The sequence below is a fragment of the Petromyzon marinus genome, unplaced genomic scaffold (assembly GCF_048934315.1).
Source record: "Petromyzon marinus isolate PM22_M1 ecotype Great Lakes invasive population unplaced genomic scaffold, UKy_Petmar_22M1.pri1.0 PM_G_Scaffold_18, whole genome shotgun sequence".
Taxonomy (NCBI): domain Eukaryota; kingdom Metazoa; phylum Chordata; class Hyperoartia; order Petromyzontiformes; family Petromyzontidae; genus Petromyzon; species Petromyzon marinus.
Genome location: NW_027422739.1, coordinates 9623 through 36071, shown reverse-complemented (window position 1 = coordinate 36071; position 26449 = coordinate 9623). Strand labels below are relative to the sequence as shown.

The 26449-nt window shown below is 48.2% G+C and overlaps 1 protein-coding gene across 1 annotated transcript; it reads left to right on the top strand.

Moving 5' to 3' along the window:
• Positions 1 to 541: 541 nt before the first annotated feature.
• Positions 542 to 26449, top strand: LOC142911324 (TPR and ankyrin repeat-containing protein 1-like). Its single transcript, XM_076060315.1, has 9 exons — positions 542 to 839; positions 2993 to 3141; positions 5419 to 5533; positions 6646 to 6802; positions 7671 to 7795; positions 8265 to 8366; positions 11509 to 11644; positions 12309 to 12424; positions 24884 to 26449. Exons 1-8 carry the CDS (start codon positions 795 to 797, stop codon positions 12422 to 12424), a joined length of 945 nt encoding a protein of 314 aa, XP_075916430.1. The 5' UTR covers positions 542 to 794; the 3' UTR covers positions 24884 to 26449.

The window sequence follows — 26449 nt, the reverse complement described above, 5'->3', positions numbered from 1 at the left end:
GGTTACAAGCTGGGGGGGGGTGGGTGAAACCAAATTGGTTACAAGCTGAGGGGGGTGGGCGAAACCAAATTGGTTATAAGCTGGGGGGGGGGTGGGCGGAACCAAATTGGTTACTAGCTGAGGGGGGGTGGGCGAAACCAAATTGGTTACAAGCTGGGGGGGGTGGGCGAAACCAAATTGGTGTCAAGCTGAGGGGGTGGGCGAAACCAAATTGGTTACTAGCTGGGGGGGTGGGCGAAACCAAATTGGTGACAAGCTGGGGGGGGGTGGGCGAAACCAAATTGGTTACAAGCTGGGGGGGGGTGGGCGAAACCAAATTGGTGTCAAGCTGAGGGGGTGGGCGAAACCAAATTGGTTACTAGCTGGGGGGGTGGGCGAAACCAAATTGGTGACAAGCTGGGGGGGTGGGCGAAACCAAATTGGTTACAAGCTGGGGGGGAGGGCGAAACCAAATTGGTTATAAGCTGGGGGGGGTTTGTGGACGACTGTAACAGGGGGGCAGGTACAGTACTCTTGCGCGTGTTAAAGTACAGTGCGTATTAACAGGAGTCTACGGGGGGAGGGGCAGCACTTATCAGTTCTACGGAATTCTAGCCTCGCTGTCACGTGGTCGCCTTATCCGCGCTACGTTTTCTAAACGCGCCCTGCTAAGGCCTCGCACATGGTCGCAAACGAGCGTGGGGGGTATCGCGTCACCCCGGGGCCCGGCGGCGCGAAACGTCGGACCTCCCCCCTCCTATCAGCCCGCCGGCACCGCCACGCGAGGGAATAGTTTTTCGCGTGTAACCTCGCCAATGGCTGGCATCGGCGGAACCCGTCAGCAGGCAACGATGAACCAGGTAGGAGGGCGGCACGCGGGGAGAGAGGAGAGGGGGTGGTGGTGGTGCACCACGTGGTTCACACGGTGGTGTGGTGTGTGGGTGATGTTGTTGTGTAGGTGATGTAGTGTGTAGGTGATGTAGTGTGTAGGTGATGTTGTGTGTAGGTGATGTTGTGTAGGTGATGTTGTGTGTAGGTGATGTTGTGTGTAGGTGATGTTGTGTGTAGGTGATGTAGTGTAGGTGATGTTGTTGTGTAGGTGATGTTGTGTGTAGGTGATGTGTGTAGGTGTAGTGTGTAGGCGATGTAGTGTGTAGGTGATGTTGTGTGTAGGTGATGTTGTGTAGGTGATGTAGTGTGTAGGTGATGTAGTGTGTAGGTGATGTTGTGTGTAGGTGATGTTGTTGTGTAGGTGATGTTGTGTGTAGGTGATGTTGTGTGTAGGTGATGTTGTTGTGTAGGTGTAGTGTGTAGGTGATGTAGTGTGCAGGTGATGTTGTTGTGTAGGTGATGTAGTGTGTAGGTGATGTAGTGTGTAGGTGATGTTGTGTGTAGGTGATGTTGTTGTGTAGGTGATGTATGTAGTGTGTAGGTGATGTAGTGTAGGTGATGTTGTGTGTAGGTGATGTTGTTGTGTAGGTGATGTTGTGTGTAGGTGATGTGTGTAGGTGATGTAGTGTGTAGGTGATGTAGTGTAGGTGATGTTGTTGTGTAGGTGATGTTGTGTGTAGGTGATGTTGTGTGTAGGTGATGTAGTGTAGGTGATGTTGTTGTGTAGGTGATGTAGTGTGTAGGTGATGTTGTGTGTAGGTGATGTGTGTAGGTGATGTAGTGTGTAGGTGATGTAGTGTGTAGGTGATGTTGTTGTGTAGGTGATGTTGTGTGTAGGTGATGTTGTTGTGTAGGTGATGTTGTGTGTAGGTGATGTAGTGTAGGTGATGTAGTGTGTAGGTGATGTTGTTGTGTAGGTGATGTAGTGTGTAGGTGATGTTGTTGTGTAGGTGATGTTGTGTGTAGGTGATGTTGTTGTGTAGGTGATGTAGTGTGTAGGTGATGTGTGTAGGTGTAGTGTGTAGGTGATGTGTGTAGGTGATGTAGTGTGTAGGTGATGTAGTGTGTAGGTGATGTTGTTGTGTAGGTGATGTAGTGTGTAGGTGATGTTGTTGTGTGTAGGTGATGTTGTTGTGTGTAGGTGATGTTGTGTGTAGGTGATGTAGTGTGTAGGTGATGTTGTTGTGTAGGTTATGTTGTTGTGTAGGTGATGTAGTGTAGGTGATGTAGTGTGTAGGTGATGTTGTTGTGTAGGTGATGTAGTGTGTAGGTGATGTTGTGTGTAGGTGATGTTGTTGTGTAGGTGATGTAGTGTGTAGGTGATGTTGTGTGTAGGTGATGTTGTGTGTAGGTGATGTTGTGTGTAGGTGATGTAGTGTGTAGGTGATGTTGTGTGTAGGTGATGTTGTTGTGTAGGTGATGTTGTTGTGTAGGTGATGTTGTGTAGGTGATGTTGTGTGTAGGTGATGTTGTTGTGTAGGTGATGTTGTTGTGTAGGTGATGTTGTTGTGTAGGTGATGTAGTGTAGGTGATGTTGTGTGTAGGTGATGTAGTGTAGGTGATGTTGTGTGTAGGTGATGTTGTGTGTAGGTGATGTAGTGTGTAGGTGATGTAGTGTGCAGGTGATGTGTGCAGGTGATGTGTTGATGTTGTGTGCAGGTGATGTGCTGATGTGTGTAGGTGATGTGCTGATGTTGTTGTGTGCAGGTGATGTGCTGATGTTGTGTTGGGTGATGTGTGTAGGTGAGGTGTTCAGGTGATGTTGTGTTGGGTGATGTGTGCAGGTGATGTGTGCAGGTGATGTAGTGTTTGGTGATGTGTGTAGGTGATGTACTGATGTGTGCAGGTGATGTGTGCAGGTGATGTACTGATGTGTGCAGGTGATGTGTGTAGGTGATGTGTTGATGTTGTGTGCAGGTGATGTGCGGATGTAGTGTTGGGTGATGTGTGCAGGTGATGTACTGATGTTGTGTGCAGGTGATGTGTGTAGGTGATGTGTTGATGTTGTGTTGGGTGATGTTTGTCGGTGATGTGCTGATGTTGTGTGCAGGTGATGTGTTGATGTAGTGTTGGGTGATGTGTGCAGGTGATGTGTTGATGTTGTGTTGGGTGATGTGTGCAGGCTGAATTTGTAGAAGAAGTGGATGCGCTCTCCATCGTAATGAATCGGATGGGGAAGGATTTATTTCACATGGGCTACTACCTTGAAGCCCTCAAAATCTACGAGGAGGCTCTGTCCCTGCAACTCTGCCACTCCGCCTCTGTCGGCAGGTATCGTCAAATGCAGACGCATATCGTGACATCTAACGGGCAGGTTCCAAATGGAATTTGTGACATCTCAGCTTGGTCACACGCGTACGTCGTCACGGAATTGCCCCGGCGTTGACAATAATAATAATCAACGTGGTTAAATTTCGATTTGAAGCTTTCGTGACTGCAAGGATTCATCTTCTTTGGTTCTTTCGGTAAAGTCACCACCACCACCACGTAGAATGAGAATAAAATAATAAATTGATAAAATAAAATAACACAATAATAATACTCTCACTACAGCGCTGTCCTACCAGACAGTCTTGTCCCCTTCGCCTGATGAAGGCCGCTTGTGTTGTGGCCGAAACGTCGTGTTAGAATATTATTATTGTGTTATTTTATTTTATCAATTTATTATTTCATTCTCATTCTACGGTGGTGACGGTGGTGACTTTACCTTAAAGAACCAAAGAAGAATAATCAATGTGGTGGCGCTGATCGGCTGGAGGTCACAACGTGAGATTGTTACAGGGTCAAGGAACGCGGTCGCAAGGTAGCAGCTGCTGTGCGTTGTGCGATGGAGACTCGGCGCTTGTTGCGCAACCATCCCGAGTCGGGATTTTATTTGAACTTTGATTTGCTGACTCCTCCCCCCCCCCCTTCCCTCAACCGCCTGGGATAAGAAGGCTCAACTAATCGAGTCTCTCACCTTTCTGAAGAGATGCCGCGACTCTAAGCTGTCTCTCTCTCCCCTCCTCTGTTCCGACCATGGATGAACTCGTCCGTCTGAACGGGGCCCGTAGCTATCCGTGGTGCTAAAGTTGAGGGCGCTTTGTTTCCTCTCACACAGCTTAAAAGTCGTGATCTGAACGTGGCTCTCTCACTCCAGCACTGTCCTACCAGACAGTCTCGTCCCTTCACCTGATGAAGGCCGCTTGTGTTGTGGCCGAAACGTCGTGAGAATTTTATTGTGTTATTTTATTTTATCAATTTATTATTTTATTCTCATTCTACGTGACTTTACCGATAGAACCAAAGAAGACGCCTGCTTCACGTTTCAGGGCAAGTGCTCCTTTGATCGCTATCAAAGGGGTAACTTATCCCAGCCCCTCCCTTAACCTGTGTATATATAATCCAGGTCGTCTCTGAACTGTGCTCCCGACACATATTCTGCGTTGACTTTTACACCCGAAGACGGAAGCTCGTGTTGCCTCCGAAACGTCCGTGATTTAATTGTTTTGTCTTATTTCATTTTATCTACGCGACTTTACCGAATGAAACCAAAAGAGTTATGAATCCTTGCAGTCACGAAAGCTTCAAATCTAGAATTTGATTTGAAGCTTTCCGTGACTGCAAGGATTCGTGCTCTTTGTTTTTTTGCGGTAAAGTCCCACGTTAGGTAAAAAAATAAAATAATGAAAACGACTAAAAATGAAATCGCGACGTTTCGGAGGCAACACAAGCTTCCGTCTTGTTTATGAATACCACGAAACATTTTAATAGTAATTGTTTTAACAGAAAGTAGTCACTTTTGACTGTTTATTTACCATGCATTAGGCTAGGCCTAGACTTGTACCGATCATTCTTGGCTGAGACCAAAAACAATCAGTGTAATTGCATTAAATAAAGTACCCACAGTAAATAACTCGTGAAATTAACTTAAAGTGAAGAGAACTACCAATAGAGACAGGCACCGAGGGTAGACAAAGGAATACAGAGATACAGGAGAGACAGCAAGACAAAATACAAAGGCAAAGATCCCCCGTGTAGCCTTAACAGACTGTAGTGGCAAGTGCTGTTAGCGAGCACCTACGAAGCCGGCACCGCACAAGAGGGGGTGGGTGGCCAGCACCACGCCCGACCGCCTTTGTCTCCCCAGTGGCGATGTTTACTACACACCACACCAGGTACTCATTTGAGGCTGAGTCGACCTAGGAGAGGCCCAGGACCGGTTCAGATAATCGTCACTGGTGGTGGCCGTGACTGGGAATCGAACCCGGGTAACTGAGTTCATGGCACAGTGCCACCAACCACTACACATAGAGACAGGCATCAGCTGGGTCCGAGATGTAATAACGGGTGATAATGCTTCCCCTTGTAGGCCAGGCCTATGCCAGGAGGTGTTTGTGCTTTCGTGGGATGAACTGTTGCATTGGCAGTAAATGCCCTTTAAAAAAAAAAACTAGAGACCTTTGCTGTAAATCATGACATTCATTCATTAATCGCTGCGAGTGGATTTCAGTGAAACAAACCCCGAGTCGTGGCATTAAGCGACAGCTGACGTGTGACTCCTGGCAGAGTTGTTTCCCTGCTCTTCTGCAACATGGCCATGACTTACGTCAAGTTGGGGAGATTCGAAGATGCTGTGACCATGTCGTGCAAGTCCATCGACGCTGACCGGCAATGGTGCAAGGTATTCATTGCAGGCGGCAAGCCACACCTTTGCACGAGTCATCATCATAGTCAACAACGCGAATTGTCGTCTGTGTAAATATGTACGCTGGTCAGATGCTACGTTAATTCATATTTGGTATAATCCTTTTGGCATTGCCAACTGCTTTTCAAATGCATTTGGAAGTTGTGCCATCATGTGCCCCCCCCCAACGGAATTTGTTTTACAGCCCCCAGGGAGAGATAGGCCCGCTCAACAGCAATGTGGGATGTCACGCAGACGGGGAGTTGAGGGAAACACAGCCACACACACACACAGAGAGAGAGAGACGGGAGGGACACACAGAGACAGACACAAATCTAGACACGTATCAAATATTTCCTAGATAACCTGCATATGCTGTTGGTGCACGTGCTCCGACCAAGCACCTTCTCTAAGGCTGGCACAGCCCCGGCGAAGGCGATCGTGTTACGTGTGGAGTAAGCGTCTCAGCGGTTTAGCGCGTTGCTCTTAACGACCCCACCACCTGTGTTCAATGTCCACCCACAGTTAAAACTGTTGTGAGAGATATCCACACTTGTCCTGGGCCCTTGCCCCGGTGTACAGGGTAGTCCCCAACTCACGACGGAGATGCGTTACGACGACCCCCCCATCGTAAGTCGAAAAATGGCCTAGCCCTACCCAGGAGTCTCAAGAAATGGTGATAATTTAGCATAACAGAGCAATTTACAGTACCGTACTGTATAAACTATATAGTGTATGTATTTATTAATTACTATACTGTGTTGCACAGTAAAATTTAAAGTAAAAAACAAGGTAAATTCTTTGCCTACCCACATGAACTGCAATTTCATAGAAAGTTTTTTTCAGTAAACAATCCCACACTCATTGCCAACACCAGTGACCATTATCCGAACCGTTCCTGGGCTTCCGCCGAGTTCGATTCGACCTCAAATGCGTACCTGGTGCATTGTGTAAATAATCGCAACTTAGGGAGACACGGGCAGCCCAGCATGGTGCTGGCCACCCACCCCCTCGTGTGCCACGCTGGTCTTCATAGGTGGTTTGCAAAACAGCACTTTCCCCAAAAGTCTGTTGAGGCTCCAAGGGGGGATCTTTGTCTTTGTGTGCAGGGTTACTATCAGCTGGGCACGGCGCTCGCTGGGCTGGGCGAGGCAAAGGAAGCGGTCGCTGCGCTGCAACATGGCCTGGCTGTCCTGCTTGTCTCCTCTGGCCACACCGTCAACCTCACCGTTGAATTCCTCATGGAAATGTTCAAGGCCATGAACCGTTAGTATGCCTTGGGATCATTAGGCGCAATGTCATACGGTTTGTGGGCACACTTACCGCAACACAGGCACGTGTGGTTTTAGATACAGAGGTCACCTCCTAGATGATGTGGATCTGTGTAGCGTGCATCTAAATGTGATTTGATCTCTTAGGCACGTGTGGTTTTATATACAGAGGTCACCTTCTAGATAATGTGGATCTGTGTAGCGTGCATCTAAATGTGATTTGATCTCTTAGGCACGTGTGGTTTTAGACACAGAGAGGTCACCTCCTAGATAATGTGGATCTGTGTAGCGTGCATCTAAATGTGATTTGATCTCTTAGGCACGTGTGGTTTTAGATACAGAGGTCACCTCCTAAATAATGTGGATCTGTGTAGCGTGCATCTAAATGTGATTTGATCTCTTAGGCATGTGTGGTTTTAGACACAGAGGTCACCTCCTAGATAATGTGGATCTGTGTAGCGTGCATCTAAATGTGATTTGATCTCTTAGGCACGTGTGGTTTTAGACACAGAGAGGTCACCTCCTAGATAATGTGGATCTGTGTAGCGTGCATCTAAATGTGATTTGATCTCTTAGGCACGTGTGGTTTTAGATACAGAGGTCACCTAAATAATGTGGATCTGTGTAGCGTGCATCTAAATGTGATTTGATCTCTTAGGCACGTGTGGTTTTAGACACAGAGGTCACCTCCTAGATAATGTGGATCTGTGTAGCGCGCACACGCGCACACACAAATGGTAAGTTTTTTTCACGTAAATGTTCCCTTCGTTTTTACACCCTACGGTGTGACATTGCTACGTTTTTGTCTTTTACGTATGCTCCCACGCTTGACTTGGTGGCCTTTCTGTCTGTGTTGGCCGCAGGCAAGACCGACAACAAGAGCCTGTTCGTAGGGGTTCTCCGCATGCTTCAAGAAGAACCGCTGCTGCACACGGAGAAAGTGTGGCAACAGCTGCTGCGCGAGATGGCAGAGCAGGGCCTCTGGAAGGCACGTGCGGCCGACCGCGAGTCGCGCACGCCAGTCGTGTCTGATGCCCCTACGGGCGCGGCGGCGGCATCTCCCGCTCGGCCTCGTGGGATCGTGTCACGCGTCTGCTGAGAGTAAGGCGACGTTTGCGGGCACCCTGGAGCATCGTACGGCACAACGACGGGGGTTTTACGGCGCTCCGTTCTGCCGTCAGCTTGGCGCGTGTGAATTGGCACGCGCAGCGTTCGCGCCGTCTTGGACGCGCGCGAACGCTCAACGAGCGGCGTTTTAATGTTGCGCGATCCGTTCGATGCACGCCCAGTTCCCGTAGTGATCGTGCCCTGTTCGAATTAACGGCGGTGTTTTCCAACGACTCGTGCTGGTTTTAACCTGGCCGACGTTAATGCTTGGGGGGGGGGGATAGCCCTCTTGTCGTGGAACGTGTGTGGGTGATGTTGGTTTTTATTTGTGTCCGGTGTGCAAATAACAGGAGATGTACATAGTGGCGTGTACGCCCGATGACCTCCGACCCCTAAATTCTGTGGTGGGAGTGGAGCCGGCGTCATTAGTGAGTCTCTACTCCCTCTTTCAGGTGGGTCGATGAGTTTGCGATGTGGCCGTAGAATGTTTCTGGTCATACCCCTGTCATTACCTCCCGTAGCCACCAGTCCCTTCACACTCACAACTGATACCCCTGTCATTACCTCCCGTAGCCACCAGTCCCTTCACACTCACAACTGATACCCCTGTCATTACCTCCCGTAGCCACCAGTCCCTTCACACTCACAACTGATACCCCTGTCATTACCTCCCGTAGCCACCAGTCCCTTCACACTCACAACTGATACCCCTGTCGTTACCTCCCGTAGCCACCAGTACCTTCACACTCACAACGGATACCCCTGTCATTACCTCCCGTAGCCACCAGTCCCTTCACACTCACAGCTGACTCCCCCTGTCGTTACCTCCCGTAGCCACCAGTCCCTTCACACTCACAACTGATACCCCTGTCGTTACCTCCCGTAGCCACCAGTCCCTTCACACTCATAACTGATACCCCTGTCATTATCTCCTGTAGCCACCAGTCTCTTCACACTCACAACTGATACCACTGTCGTTACCTCCCGTAGCCACCAGTCCCTTCACACTCACAACTGATACCCCTGTCATTACCTCCCGTAGCCACCAGTCCCTTCACACTCATAACTGATACCCCTGTCATTATCTCCTGTAGCCACCAGTCCCTTCACACTCACAACTGATACCACTGTCGTTACCTCCTGTAGCCACCAGTCCCTTCACACTCACAACTGATACCCCTGCCATTACCTCCCGTAGCCACCAGTCCCTTCACACTCACAACTGATACCCCTGCCATTACCTCCCGTAGCCACCAGTCCCTTCACACTCACAACTGATACCCCTGCCATTACCTCCCGTAGCCACCAGTCCCTTCACACTCACAACTGATACCCCTGTCATTACCTCCTGTAGCCACCAGTCCCTTCACACTCATAACTGATACCCTTGTCATTATCTCCTGTAGCCACCAGTCCCTTCACACTCACAACTGATACCCCTGTCATTACCTCCTGTAGCCACCAGTCCCTTCACACTCATAACTGATACCCTTGTCATTATCTCCTGTAGCCACCAGTCCCTTCACACTCATAACTGATACCCCTGTCATTACCTCCTGTAGCCACCAGTCCCTTCACACTCACAACTGATACCCCTGTCATTACCTCCTGTAGCCACCAGTCCCTTCACACTCACAACTGATACCCCTGTCATTACCTCCCGTAGCCACCAGTCCCTTCACACTCACAACTGATACCCCTGTCATTACCTCCTGTAGCCACCAGTCCCTTCACACTCATAACTGATACCCTTGTCATTACCTTCCGTGGCCACCAGTCCCTTCACACTCACAACTGATACCCCTGTCATTACCTCCCGTAGCCACCAGTCCCTTCACACTCACAACTGATACCCCTGTCATTACCTCCTGTAGCCACCAGTCCCTTCACACTCATAACTGATACCCCTGTCATTACCTCCTGTAGCCACCAGTCCCTTCACACTCATAACTGATACCACTGTCGTTACCTCCTGTAGCCACCAGTCCCTTCACACTCACAACTGATACCCCTGTCATTACCTCCTGTAGCCACCAGTCCCTTCACACTCACAACGGATACCCCTGTCATTACCTCCCGTAGCCACCAGTCCCTTCACACTCACAACTGATACCCCTGTCATTACCTCCTGTAGCCACCAGTCCCTTCACACTCACAACTGATACCCCTGTCATTACCTCCTGTAGCCACCAGTCCCTTCACACTCATAACTGATACCCTTGTCATTACCTTCCGTGGCCACTAGTGCATTCGCACTGTAGGCTGACTCAACCTGTCGGTGATCGTTCGTAAGGTCATGCAAAATAGTCAAAACCTTTTTTACCCTGAGCTGCATTGCCATGTAGTCGTATGTCCTCATCAAAGTTAAGTTTAATACCATGATCAAGAATATTCATATGCGGTGGCTGTCATTATCAACGTTTCGACTCCAATCACCAGGATGTATTCTAAATTAATGTTCAGATACTGAGTGTGGCCAGTTCCCTGTCTTGGGCACAGTTCAAACAGCAGGGTATGGCCTCTCTGGTGATGCCTGTGCTCGAGGAAGGAGTTTCCCAGGTTCACGTGAACTTGTTATCATTCCAAGCCACCAAGCCTGTTCGATTTCCAACTACTGTGCTAATTTATTTTTTGCTACATCTGTTTTTTTTAACTCTTGGAACTCAAAGATAACACACAAATGTCTACAAGGGACAGACAAGATCGCATTTTTTTAATTCTTTTTTGGAAAAGTCAAATATACAGCAGCCTCTAACGCGTGATTATTCTCTAATCGACGTTGTTCCCTCTCCCTGTCTCTCGGTGCATTCCAATGGATGTCTCGCCGTGATTTTTTGCGTAATTTCCAGCTTTTATTTTCCGGTGTTTTCCCAGCGGCTCTCTGCGTTTCTCATCCGTGTCTTATTAGGCGGTGATTGTGATCTAAGCAACCTGCCGGGTGGCTCAGTGGCAGAGCAAACGGCTCCCAGTTAGAGGGCTGTGAGTTCTAATCCTGGTTGGGAGTTCACTTCACCCATCATCATCACCCCTCAACCGTTTGATAACAAAGCAATCATCATCAGCTGTGAAAACCACAGCAAGAAAATTTGAAAAAAAAATAATTCTTGCTGTGGTTTTCACACCTGATGATGATTGCTTCTTGTGTTGCAGTCGAAACGTCGTGAGAATTTTATTTCGATTTAAAGCTTTCGTGACTGCAATGATTCATCTTCTTTGGTTCTTTCGGTAAAGTCACGTATTTTATTGTTTCCCTTCTACGTGGTGGTGACTTTACCGAAAGAACCAAGAATATGAATCTCTCTCTGCAGTCACGAAAGCTTTAAATCAAAACTTTAAAATGAGCAACCACTTTGTGAGGATGTCAGCGGCAGTTGGCGTGTGGATCGACTCGCCCTCCCACCGTAGAAACGCAGAGTTTACACCGCTGGCTAGGGCCGTGAAACAGCAGATGAGCACCGCTTCAACTAATTTGGGGTAGGCAAATCACTTTTGACTTAACCTAAGCGAGAACGGTTTCAAGGGAGGAGACCCGTGGTGAACTGGCGTGTGGAGGGCCCTCCCGTGTACTTTTTGACCAGTGTCCTCTTGCCACAGCTGCTGGCCCCGGGTCAAGAGAAGTGGATCGCCGTTTTGGTCACGTGGCTCCTCAGCCACGGCGCGAAGCCCGCCTCCATCGGCGCCAACCCCTTGCACGCCGCGATGATCCTCATCCTTCACAAGGGCATTGATGGTAAGTAGCAAGAAGTGCGCGGTGATTCTTCGAGGTGCGCAAGTGGGAAACGCGTAAGAGTGTGTGTTAACCCAGGGGTGCTATTGTATTGCACGTATGTTTAATTAATTTTGCGCCGTTTTGTGTGGTGGGTTCTGGAGACACTTTGGATAGGCAACTTCTTTATTACAGTACATAGTTCATAGTTAGTTCATAGTTCATTTATTTGGTATAGCCCTGTGAGCCATTCGGCTCTTGAATCGGGTGCAACCGCAACAAACAAAAAACATGAACAAGAAAACATCTTAAAGTGACTTTGTGTTGACTGTGCAAACAGAAAATACAGGAACAAAAATATCAAAATATTCCTGAAATAGCACCGTACACCAACGCTGTGTGCAAAAATCCCAGTGGGATGCAAGTCAAATAACAACAACAACAACCACAAGACAACTAAGATTAAGGCCATCAGTCTAACTCCGCCACGTGGCGGTGAGCGGCCGTCTACGGGCAAACTGGCCGGCACGTCGGTTCGCCACCCGGGCCACGTCGCGGGCTCGGCGCCTGCTTAGCTCGCGAGAACCGACAGGGTCGGGAGGCGCGCCTCCGGGCGATTGGCGCAGAGAGCCGCGTTTCTCAGGAGCTGCTTATCGCTTTGCGCCGTGTTTTTTTTATCTGTCGCCAGACGAAGAGGGGCTGCGCGTCCTGAAGCTGCTCTTGGAGAAAGCCCCGAACGTCAACGCGAGGGACGCGGGCGGCAACTCCCTGCTGCACCTCGTCTTCTCTTCGCCGCCCTGCTAGGTGCGTGGCAGGACCAAGTCTGGATCGTGACTCTGGCTCGACTCGTTGTTTAGCCGTGGCTTGGGGCGGGGAAGGAGATGGTATAGTTATCTCTTGAACGGGGGTCACACCCCTCAAAACTGTACCACCAACAGCCTCATCCCACACGCACGTGCAGCCACGGGCCACCAATCGCTTCTGCGAACCATTTACTAAAAACCACATGGGATAAAAACCACGTGCTTCATACAGTACACAAGGCAGTGACATATTACCGTGTTAGAGTACTCGAAGGCACCAAATTCGTTATGCGCCGTTTCTGCATGATCCAGAAGCCATATATACATGAACCAGAAGCCATATATACATGAACCAGAAGCCATATATACATGAACCAGAAGCCATATATACATGAACCAGAAGCCATATATACATGAACCAGAAGCCATATATACATGAACCAGAAGCCAAATATACATGAACCAGAAGCCATAAATACATGAACCAGAAGCCATATATACGTGATCCAGAAGCCATATATACATGAACCAGAAGCCATATAAACATGAACCAGAAGCCATCTAGACATGAACCAGAAGCCATATATACATGAACCAGAAGCCATATATACATGAACCAGAAGCCATATAGACATGAACCAGAAGCCATATAGACATGAACCAGAAGCCATATAGACATGAACCAGAAGCCATATAAACATGAACCAGAAGCCATATACACATGAACCAGAAGCCATATATACATGAACCAGAAGCCATATATACATGAACCAGAAGCCATATATACATGAACCAGAAGCCATATAGACATGAACCAGAAGCCATATATACATGAACCAGAAGCCATATAGACATGAACCAGAAGCCATATAGACATGAACCAGAAGCCATATATACATGAACCAGAAGCCATATATACATGAACCAGAAGCCATATAAACATGAACCAGAAGCCATCTAGACATGAACCAGAAGCCATCTAGACATGAACCAGAAGCCATATATACATGAACCAGAAGCCATATATACATGAACCAGAAGCCATATATACATGAACCAGAAGCCATATAGACATGAACCAGAAGCCATATAGACATGAACCAGAAGCCATATAAACATGAACCAGAAGCCATATAGACATGAACCAGAAGCCATATATACATGAACCAGAAGCCATATATACATGAACCAGAAGCCATATATACATGAACCAGAAGCCATATATACATGAACCAGAAGCCATATATATACATGAACCAGAAGCCATATATATACATGAACCAGAAGCCATATATACATGAACCAGAAGCCATATATACATGAACCAGAAGCCATATATACATGAACCAGAAGCCATATATACATGAACCAGAAGCCATATATATACATGAACCAGAAGCCATATATATACATGAACCAGAAGCCATATATACATGAACCAGAAGCCATATATACATGAACCAGAAGCCATATATACATGAACCAGAAGCCATATATATACATGAACCAGAAGCCATATATACATGAACCAGAAGCCATATATACATGAACCAGAAGCCATATATACATGAACCAGAAGCCATATATACATGAACCAGAAGCCATATATACATGAACCAGAAGCCATATATATACATGAACCAGAAGCCATATATATACATGAACCAGAAGCCATATATACATGAACCAGAAGCCATATATATACATGAACCAGAAGCCATATATACATGAACCAGAAGCCATATATACATGAACCAGAAGCCATATATACATGAACCAGAAGCCATATATACATGAACCAGAAGCCATATATACATGAACCAGAAGCCATATATACATGAACCAGAAGCCATATATACATGAACCAGAAGCCATATATACATGAACCAGAAGCCATATATACATGAACCAGAAGCCATATATACATGAACCAGAAGCCATATATACATGATCCAGAAGCCATATATACAAGAACATAGTACTGAACTGCCACCGTACATCGTCAGCGTACTTACCAGACATACGTGAGCAATGTTTTTAATCAAGTGATATCTCCTTCCTACGACGATATATTAATATTTTTTTTTTTAAATAAATACACATCATGTACAAACATGCCAATGGCCTGTAACTTTGTTGGCGCCAACATGCTTTTTCTCGTTGCCCCACTAGCAGCGCGAGTAGCCCAAATGTTGTTGTGGGTGAGTCCAGCCACGGTGTTCACCACGGGCCAGCTTCGTGCAAGCGGCAAAACAGCGGCACGTTTCAGACGACGGGATTAGAGCGCTACCCAATTGAGTTTGGGGGGCTTCCTCCGATGTTGGAAAGTCAAGTTCAGGGGCCGTCCATAAATGACATCACGCACCTATGGGGGGGGGGGGAGGGGGGTCAGACATTTGTGACGATGTGTGACGAGGTGGAGGGAGGAGGGGGGTTTGAGAAATGTGACGTCACGTAAAAATGCGCAACTTTAAATAAACGTAATTAAATAGAATTGTCACAGCTACTTTTGATTCATTATTCACTATTTGATTATTTAAATTGACTAAGGCCACCTTTTATTTCTTCCACGAAGGAGCATTTTGCTTCTCCATGGGAGAATGGGTGAGTGGGTCGTTGAGTGAGTGGGTGGTTGAGTGGGTGAGTGGTTGAGTGAGTGGATGGGTGAGTGGGTGGTTTAGTGGATGGGTGAGTGAGTGGTTGAGTGGGTAGTTGAGTGAGTGGGTGGGTGAGTGGTTGAGTGGGTGGGTGAGTGAGTGAATGGGTGAGTGGGTGGGTGGTTGAGTGAGTGGGTGGTTGAGTGAGTGGGTGGTTGAGTGGGTGGGTGGATGAGTGGGTGGATGAGTGGGTGGGTGAGTGGGTGAGTGAGTAGTGGGTGGGTGGGGTAAGTGAGTGGGTGAGGTGAGTGGGTGGGTGAGTGAGTGGGTGAGTGAGTGGGTGGGTGAGTGAGTGAGTAGTGGGTGGGTGGGGTAAGTGGGTGTGTGAGGTGAGTGAGTGAGTGGGTGAGTAGTGGGTGGGTGAGGTGAGTGGGTAGGTGAGTGAGTGGGTGGGTGAGTGAGTGGGTGGTTGAGTGAGTGAGTTGCTTCTCTATGGGAGAATGTTGAAGCAAACAATCTCGAGTTGAAGCGTTCGTGACTACAGGAATCCACACTCTTTGGTTCTGTCGGTAAAGTCGTCTCGTTGGTAGGCAGACCATAAAATAATTAAATACGCACTACAATGACAATAGTTTAAAGTGATTTGCCGCGTGTTTTATTTTCAAAATGGAAATATGGTTTAGGGGGGGAGGGGCAGAGCTTTGTGACGTCATATTTGAAAGGGGGGTCTGACTTTTTGTGACGCCGTGTGACGAGGAGGGTGGGGGGGGGGTCAAAAATCGGCCAAATCGTGTGACGTCATTTATGGACGTGCCCCCCTTTATATCCCTCCGTACCGGTGTCATCGCTGCTCACGACTCTGTGTGGCGAGCAGATAACGTCGGGGCAAGAGGACGGTAACGTTGTTCAAACTACACGCCACGGGCCCGGCACCATGCGGTGTGACATGCCCCCATGTCACGACACAATTATTTAACGTTCTTACAATAACACGTCCGGCATTGTGTATGCATGTATTTACTTAAATTGTGATTCGCAGCCGACAAAAAAATTTCCCAAAAAGTTTTCCTTTTTTAATGAAATACTATTAATCAAAATAAGCAATAGGTCGATTAATTAACAAAAAAAATCTGTTTGTCAAGAAATGTCAACATGCAAATTCGTACAAATTCGTACTGAGGTTTTATATTTGCCAGAAATTGTTAAAAGCTCAGTACGTCAAGCTCACCATACTCACGTCTTCAGCATCATAATTGGTGACCTATGGTGCGTGGTAGTCCGTGACCTTTAGATTACAAACGCAAATATTCCTCACCTGGGTCCTTACAAAACTCGGTAGACACCTACCCGCGGAGATCATCGATAGAGCATCAGGTTTTTCAAAATCTTTATAAATATTCTCCACACGTAGACGGAAGAATGTGCATTTACACGTCAATATTCCCCACATGCGGGGGTTTGCGTTTTAGCAACTGCATAAAAAGTGTTGTGCTGCACTATGCTCCTGCGTCTATGCTCCCTGCCTTCACCAACATTCGCTGAACAGCGTTGAAGTAAAGTGAAATAAGCCCCCACGACCCTGAATGCCATGAGGAGACCCTCATCCATCACTGGATTGAAACAAGGGCGGAACAAGCGCATGCTGAGCCTGCCCACGTGCGTAATCCGCGTTTCAGGTCTACGGACAAATAGATGACGATATTGTTTTAGGCTGGGAACTTCGCATACTGTATATTATATTTTCTAAGTGATTTTAAGTCCATTCCAATCAGGCCAAGCGATTCTAAAATGTTTTTTTTCACAGTAGCCAAACCCTGGTGTAGTTAATAAGAGTTAAAGCGAACTCCATGGACAATTGGCATTCAGTGGACCATGTAAGCCCCACCTGATGTGTGCACTCTGGACAACGTGGATCGATACTCTTTGGTTCTATTGGTAAAGTCACGTAGGTAAAAAATAAAATAACAAAAATCACGACGTTTCGGCCACAACACAAGCGGCCTTCATCAGGTGAAGGGACGAGACTGTCTGGAGGACAGCGCTGGAGTGAAAAAAGCCACGCTCAGATCACGACCTTTAAGCTGTGTGAGAAGAAACAAAGTGCCTTGACAAAAGAATTAGCATAGAATTTAGCATTGAAATGGCTCATTGAAATAGCTAAGTTAAAGCATACACATCCGCAGAGGCACCCCTTGACAAAGGAATTAGCATAGAATTTAGCATTGAAATAGCTGAGTGATTAGCTTGTAATTGGTCACAGAAATAGCTATGTTAAAGTCAGAGCATATACATTCACCGAGGCACCTAGTACAAATCAAACAGGAGAATTTAGCGAAACACAACCACGCTCAGACCGCGGACCTTTAAACTGTGTGCGAGCAAACAAGGTGTCCTGACAAAGAAATTAGCATAAAAATTAGCATTTGATTTGCCGATTTTAGAAAAGAGGTGGTGTACGTGCCGGTGGACTTGCCGTTTGGCGCGGGGGGGGGGGGGGGAGTTTACCTATTGATGGTGTGAAAAGGGAATTTATAAGAGCTGCGAAAGTTTGGGGTACCACTACTTGAAAAATATACTGTACCATTGAAATTAGTTTAATGTGGGTGGACGTAACGTGGATTGACTTAGCGTACACTGCGTGCAAGCTTTCCATTTCCCCCTCCCTCCACAATAGACTTTGCATCTTGTGTTGCCAGAAAAGAAGTGGAAAACCTCTTCTCATACCTAATACTAAACTTTACAACGAAATGAAACTGAAGTGAAGGCTCTTGAACTACTTAGGACCAACTTGGTGTTGTTGTCTCTGTTTCCGCATCAATGTGGAAGATTGAGTTGAGCAGACTGTTTTGTCTAATCCATGCAACGTTCAACCAACATTTTGCAAGTCACAACACAACTATGTCGGCTTCTTCCTTCACACTGGTCAGCATTCAAATTCCTTCCCATCATCACTTTTCCCCAAGCACTCAGGGAGTGTTTTATCAAATGCCTTGGGACATTTGTCCAATTTTTTTTTTACTTAGTTTCGTTGCTTATGAGAAACAAAACCATTACACAGAGACTACCATTGCAATACACAGAGGGTTGATACTCAAACATCTGTATAGATAGTAGGTCTCCCAACCTACTTAATGTACTTCCATTAACTCGGTGTCTCCATAGCCCAACAAACGGGGTGTTTGACATGCAGGGCGATGTCTAATCTACTAGCCCTGCATTATTAAGAGTGTCCTTAATATACGATTAATATTCACGTTCTTGGTTCTTTGGGTAAAGTCACGTAGAAGGGAAACAATAAAATAAAAATTTTCCCGCTGTGGTTTTTCACGCTTGATGATGATTGCTTGTGGTTGCAGTCGAAACGTCGTGAGAATTTTGTTGTTTTATATTTTTTTATTGTTTCCCTTCTACGTGGTGACTTTACCGAAAGAACCAACAATATGAATCCCTGCAGTTACGAAAGCTTTAAATAAAAAATATATTAATATTCATTATTACCAAGCAAACTACATTCGTGTTTTTTTTCTTAAATGCATTCCGTTTTAACTTGTAACAAATATTTTTTTTTTATGTATTGACAAATTATAGGTTTGCATTCCACTGTGTGGTGCAATTATTAAACATTCTAACAATAACATACCCAGCATTGTGTATACATATATTTAAAATGTGATTCACAGCAAAAAAAAAATAGTATGCTTTTTAATGAAATACTATTAACCCAAATAAGCAATAGGTCGATTAATTTAAAAAAAAATATCTGTTTGTAAAGAAATGTCAACATGCTAAATAAGTAAATGAAATAAGCATAGGAGTAAATGCTTATCTTAACATACTTATTACACACGTTCATTTGAAATGTTATGCAGGAGATAAAATCACCAAAGTTGACCAACACAGCAGAGCAATCCGTTCAGACTGGTAGTGAGTGGCAAGTCTACACAACGATGTTTTTTTTATGGTAAATCGTCCAAAGAAATGTAACTGAAACCAACACACCAGCATAACACAATGCCCCCAAATCATTTTTCTTGACGATTGGCGATTCCCTGGGCATGCAGCCAGTGGTCTGGGCTTAGTTCATTTAATAGTTAGTTCATTTATTAGGTATAGCCCTGTGAGCCATTCGGCTCTTGAATCGGGTGCAACCGCAACAAACAAAACACATGAACAAGAAAACATCTTAAAGTGATTATGTGACTGTGCAAACAGAAAATACAGGGAAAAAATATCAAAATATTCCTGAAATAGCACCGTACACCAACGCTGTGCGCAAAAAATCCCAGTGGGATGCAACTCAAATAACAACAACAACAACCACAAGACAACTAAGATTAAAGCCATCAGTCTAACTCCGTACTACAATAAACAAAAACATGGCCAAAACAAAAAAAAACTTTTCGAAATCACCAAAATAAAATCCAAAAATCCAATGTAACAGTGATCATAGGGACTGTGACCGAATTTTTAACAATAAACTACGTAAATAAATTATAGCACCAAAATCTAGAGCCATATTTTAGGCCACTGAATAGCAGTGGCAGCTAGGGTTTGATTACAGCACCGAGGCTCACCTGTGGTGCAACTTCGCCCTGCTAGGTGCGTGGCAGGACCAAGTCTGGATCGTGACTCTGGCTCGACTCGTTGTTTAGCCGTGGCTTGGGGCGAGGAAGGAGATGGTATAGTTATCTCTTGAACGGGGGTCACACCCCTCAAAACTGTACCACCAACAGCCTCATCCCACGCGCACGTGCAGCCACGGGCCACCAATCGCTTCTGCGAACCATTTACTAAAAACCACATGGGATAAAAACCACGTGCTTCATACAGTACACAAGGCAGTGACATATTACCGTGTTAGAGTACTCGAAGGCACCAAATTCGTTATGCGCCGTTTCTGCATGATCCAGAAGCCATATATACATGAACCAGAAGCCATATATACATGAACCAGAAGCCATATATACATGAACCAGAAGCCAAATATACATGAACCAGAAGCCATATATACATGAACCAGAAGCCATATATACATGAACCAGAAGCCATAAATACATGAACCAGAAGCCATATATACATGAACCAGAAGCCAAATATACATGAACCAGAAGCCATATATACATGAACCAGAAGCCTTATATACATGAACCAGAAGCCATAAATACATGAACCAGAAGCCATATATACGTGATCCAGAAGCCATATATACATGAACCAGAAGCCATATAAACATGAACCAGAAGCCATCTAGACATGAACCAGAAGCCATATATACATGAACCAGAAGCCATATATACATGAACCAGAAGCCATATAGACATGAACCAGAAGCCATATAGACATGAACCAGAAGCCATATAAACATGAACCAGAAGCCATATACACATGAACCAGAAGCCATATATACATGAACCAGAAGCCATATATACATGAACCAGAAGCCATATAGACATGAACCAGAAGCCATATAGACATGAACCAGAAGCCATATAGACATGAACCAGAAGCCATATATACATGAACCAGAAGCCATATATACATGAACCAGAAGCCATATATACATGAACCAGAAGCCATATATACATGAACCAGAAGCCATATATATACATGAACCAGAAGCCATATATATACATGAACCAGAAGCCATATATACATGAACCAGAAGCCATATATACATGATCCAGAAGCCATATATACATGAACCAGAAGCCATATATACATGAACCAGAAGCCATATATACATGAACCAGAAGCCATATATACATGAACCAGAAGCCATATATACATGAACCAGAAGCCATATATACAAGAACATAGTACTGAACTGCCACCGTACATCGTCAGCGTACTTACCAGACATACGTGAGCAATGTTTTTAATCAAGTGATATCTCCTTCCTACGACGATATATTAATATTTTTTTTTAAATAAATACACATCATGTACAAACATGCCAATGGCCTGTAACTTTGTTGGCGCCAACATGCTTTTTCTCGTTGCCCCACTAGCAGCGCGAGTAGCCCAAATGTTGCTGTGGGTGAGTCCAGCCACGGTGTTCACCATGGGCCAGCTTCGTGCAAGCGGCAAAACAGCGGCACGTTTCAGACGACGGGATTAGAGCGCTACCCAATTGAGTTTGGGGGGCTTCCTCCGATGTTGGAAAGTCAAGTTCAGGGGCCGTCCATAAATGACGTCACGCACCTATGGGGGGGGGGGGGGAGGGGGGTCAGACATTTGTGACGATGTGTGACGAGGTGGCGGGAGGAGGGGGGTTTGAGAAATGTGACGTCACGTAAAAATGCGCAACTTTAAATAAACGTAATTAAATAGAATTGTCACAGGGGCGGTGCCGAGGGGTGCCGGGGGGTAGGTCCAGGGGCGGTGCCGAGGGGTGCCGAGGGGTGGGTCCAGGGGCGGTGCCGAGGGGTGCCGAGGGGTGGGTCCAGGGGCGGTGCCGAGGGGTGCCGAGGGGTGGGTCCAGGGGCGGTGTCGAGAGGTGCCGAGGGGTGGGTCCAGGGGTGGTGCCGAGGGGTGCCGAGGGGTGGGTCCAGGGGCGGTGCTGAGGGGTGCCGAGGGGTGGGTCCAGGGGCGGTGCCGAGGGGTGCCGAGGGGTGGGTCCAGGGGCGGTGCCGAGGGGTGCCAAGGGCTGGGTCCAGGGGCGGTGCCGATAGGTGCCGAGCGGTGCCGAGGGGTGGGTCCAGGGGCGCTGCCGAGGGGTGCCGAGGGGTGGGTCCAGGGGCGGTGCCGAGGGGTGCCGAGGAGTGGGTCCAGGGACGGTGCCGAGGGGTGCCGAGGGGTGGGTCCAGGGGCGGTGCCGAGGGGTGCCGAGGGGTGGATCCAGGGGCGGTGCCGAGAGGTGCCGAGGGGTGGGTCCAGGGGCGGTGCCGAGGGGTGCCAAGGGCTGTGTCCAGGGGCGGTGCCGATAGGTGCCGAGGGGTGCCGAGGGGTGGGTCCAGGGGTGCTGCCGAGGGGTGCCGAGGGGTGGGTCCAGGGGCGGTGCCGAGGGGTGCCGAGGAGTGGGTCCAGGGACGGTGCCGAGGGGTGCCGAGGGGTGGGTCCAGGGGCAGTGCCGAGGGGTGCCAAGGGGTGGGTCCAGGGGCGGTGCCGAGGGGTGCCGAGGGGTGGGTCCAGGGGCGGTGTCGAGGGGTGCCGAGGGGTGGGTCCAGGGGCGGTGCCGAGGGGTGGGTCCAGGGGCGGTGCCGAGGGGTGCCGAGGGGCGGGTCCAACGGCGGTGCCGAGGGGTGCCGAGCGGTGCCGAGGGGCGGGTCCAGGGGCGGTGCCGAGGGGTGCCGAGGGGCGGGTCCAGGGGCGGTGCCGAGGGGTGCCGAGGGGCGGGTCCAGCGGCGGTGCCGAGGGGTGCCGAGCGGTGCCGAGGGGCGGGTCCAGGGGCGGTGCCGAGGGGTGCTGAGGGGCGGGTCCAGGGACGGTGCCGAGGGGTGGGTCCAGGGGCGGTGTCGAGGGGTGGGTCCAGAGGCGGTGCCGAGGGGTGCCGAGGGATGGGTCCAGGGGCGGTGCCAAGGGGTGCCGAGGGGTGGGTCCAGGGGCGGTGCCGAGGGGTGGGTCCAGGGGTGGTGCCGAGGGGTGGGTCCAGGGGCGGTTCCGAGGGGTGCCGAGGGGTGGGTCCAGGGGTGGGTCCAGGGGCGGTGCCGAGGGGTGCCAAGGGGTGGGTCCAGGGGCGGTGCCGAGGGGTGCCGAGGGGTGGGTCCAGGGGCGGTGCCGAGGGATGCCAAGGGGTGGGTCCAGGAGCAGTGCATAGGGGTGCCGAGGGGTGGGTCCAGGGGCGGTGCCGAGGGTTGCCGAGGGGTGGGTCCAGGGGCGGTGCCGAGGGGTGGGTCCAGGGGCGGTGCCGAGGGGTTCCAAGGGGTGGGTCCAGGGGCGGTGCCGAGGGGTTCCGAGGGCTGGGTCCAGGGGCGGTGCCGAGGGGTTCCGAAGGGTGGGTCCAGGGGCGGTGCCGAGGGGTGCCGAGGGGTGGGTCCAGGGGCGGTGCCGAGGGGTGCCGGGGGGTGGGTCCAGGGGCGGGTCCAGGGGCGGGTCCAGGGGCGGTGCCGAGGGGTGCCGAGGGGCGGGTCCAGGGGCGGTGCCGAGGGGTGCCGAGGGGTGGGTCCAGGGGCGGTGCCGAGGGGTGCCGAGGGGCGGGTCCAGGGGCGGGTCCAGGGGCGGTGCCGAGGGGTGCCGAGGGGCGGGTCCAGGGGCGGTGCCGAGGGGTGCCGAGGGGCGGGTCCAGGGGCGGTGCCGAGGGGTGCCGAGGGGCGGGTCCAGGGGCCGTGCCGAGGGGTGCCGAGGGGTGCCGAGGTAGTTAACATCTCTCAGAGACATGATCTAACCCACGACCTCCTGTATACCAGGCGAGGTAGTTAACATCTCTCAGAGACATGATCTAACCCACGAGGGTCCTCCTCTACCGGAGCAGATAGTTTTTCCCGTATTTGCTCAACTAAATGTTGGTCACCTAATATACACACCTATAGCCCATATTTTCAACCTGTCCATCAAATAAGCATCAGTTCCTCTAGAATGGAAAGATTCCTATGTCCGTCCACTTTACAAAGGGGGCCCTAAAGATGATCCCAATAACTACTGACCTATCTCAATTTTGTCCCCATTGATGAAAATTTTTGAAAAATTATTGAACTACCAAATTATCAGTTTCCTGTCCACCAACAATCTACTACATCTAAAACAATCCATGTTCCGAAAAAAATACAGCACCACATCTGCTGCATTAGACTCTTTGAATAAAATTCACAACAGCCTTGATAATAAGCAGTACTGTGCCTGTCTTTTTCTTGACCTGTCCAAAGCTTTTGATACAGTAGACCACAACACCCTGCTTAGTAAACTAAGTTGCCTCGGTTTTTCCGAGAACACAGTACAATGGTTAAAAAATTACCTCTTTTCTCGCACACAAACTGTATTCACAGATGGTTGGAGGTCAAACAGTGTTAAGATAACAAAAGGGGTTTCACAGGGTTCCATCCTCGGCCCCCTCTTGTTCTCTCTTTATGTCAATGTCTTGGGCACTGACCTGGATCATTCCAGGGTAAATCTTTTTGCAGATCACACGATACTGATTAAATACAAATGTAAAAGCGAGGTGTTGTTGTATAGCTGAGCGGTATTAACTGCGTATAGTCTTACTCGGGGTCAAGAGGTTGATCAAACACAACTGTAAAAGCGAGGTGTTGTTGTATAAGCTGAGCCGTATTAACTGCGTATAGTCTTACTCGGGGTCAAGAGGTTGATCAAATGCAACTGTAAAAGCGAGGCTATTGTTGTTTAAGCTGAGCGGGATTAACTGTGTATAGTCTTACTCGGGGTCAAGAGGTTGATCAAATGCAACTGTAAAAGCGAGGTGTTGTTGTTTAAGCTGAGCAAGATTAACTGTGTATAGTCTTACTCGGGGTCAAGAGGTTGATCAAATACAACTGTAAAATCGAGGTGTTGTTATACAAGCTGAGCGGTATTAACTGCGTATAGTCTTACTCGGGGTCAAGAGGTTGATCAAACACAACTGTAAAAGCGAGGCTATTGTTGTATAAGCTGAGCGGTATTAACTGTGTATAGCCTTCCTCGGGGTCAAGAGGTTGAACATTCAAATGAAAGTCGAAGGTCGACTTAGGCCATAATCCGTCAGAGGCGATAACAAAAAAACCGAGCACCACAAAGGCCCTTCTCTCTTAAAACACACATCCCGAGTAGGCGTGTGTATTAATATATAACGCGAGACTACGGTCGTGCACACATCAAACTCTCCCGTACCGCAGCCTGAGCTGCCAATGCATCCAGTCGCCGCTGTCCACATCTTCAGTTGCATTGTCGTCGTAAGACGCTGTTTGTAATCGTGGTCGTCTTTCGCGTCGCAGCAATGAGGGATCTTCACGACGAGCTCGCAGCTGCCGATCTGGGAAGGGTGGCGGCAATGCTTGGGTGAGCAGCAGCAGAAGAAGAGACGCTTTGAAATGGGTTCCATTGGCAAAGAAGTCAGCGGCTCTCGTCTGGTACGGCCACCGAGGGAGGAGGAAGTGGGGCAAGCCCCCCCAAGTTTCGGGTTTGCTCCGACAAGCCCACAGCTGCGAGCCACAGCGGTCTCCACCGCTGGCAGCAAACTCTGAGTCTGAACCGACGACGTTCCACAAATACGCAGCCCCCTACGCGCCAACACCGCCGTCGCATCGAACAAACATCCACTGAATTAATCTTTGTTTTTTTCGGTAAAGTTACGTAGAAATAAGAAAAAATAAAATTACATAATATACGACTTTTCGATTGCAACACAAGCAATCATCATTAGGTAGAGGAAACACGTAACCGCAGATATATACAGCCCTTAAGGAGAAGGAATTAACACAGATATACCAGGGGATATAGAGAGACGGAGCATCACACTAAATCAAACAGGGTTTAGCAAAATTTGGAAACTTTGTAAAGCAACACAGACGGTCAGTTAAAACACAACGCATGGTCTAGTTGAATATGCTATTTCAAAGATTGTTAAACTGTAAGTTGAGTGTGAAATTTACGAGTGATAGAATACATACCATAGAGAGACCTATGGGGGGAGACACGCACACAGTTAAGAGGTGAAGCAGCTCTGTACCGAGCCCTTAAATAGCCAGAGATGGAGGGACTGGGTTTCAGAGACAATGGGACACAAATTAGCATGTACCGAGGCGCAAACCGTTTAGCTATTGCGAATCGTGTGTTGTGTTTCACATCGATATTCTCGGCTCTTTCGGTAAAGTCACGTAGACGTAGACGGCAAATGAGGAATATTTTAATTCCTGCAGCCGCGAAAGTTTTCGGTGAAAATTTCGTCTTTCAATAACGCGTGGGGTGGAGCGGTTGTCGCCGCGGTGAGCGCGGTGCGCGATGAACTCCACCGCCCGAGTTTGATTCTCCGTCACGGCTAACCGTCAAGTGGCAGAGTGACACCTGAGCCAGACCTGGACACTGCCTCATTCAGTCAACCTGCACACTGTGTGTACAGTGAGGGAATGTATGTATGTACAGTGAGGGAAAAAAGTATTTGATCCCCTGCTGATTTTGTACGTTTTCCCGCAGACAAAGAAATGATCAGTCTAGGATTTTAATGGTAGGTTTATTTGAACAGTGAGAGACAGAATGACAACAAAAAAATCCGGAAAAACGCATGTTAAAAATGTTATAAATTGATTTGCATTTTAATGAGGGAAATAAGTATTTGACCCCTCTGTAATTTGTCGGTAATGTTTAGAATTCGCCAGCGTGCAATGGCCTACTCGTTTTGAATGACACTACAATAGTATGTTTTACATCCACTGTTAAGCAGATGCTGCATATTTTTTTAAAGAGCTTCTTAATCAGATGTTATCTGATGCAGTATATTTCACTGCAGTAATTAAATTTTGTTAAAATGCCTGTCAATTATTTCGATTAAACACTTGTCTGAT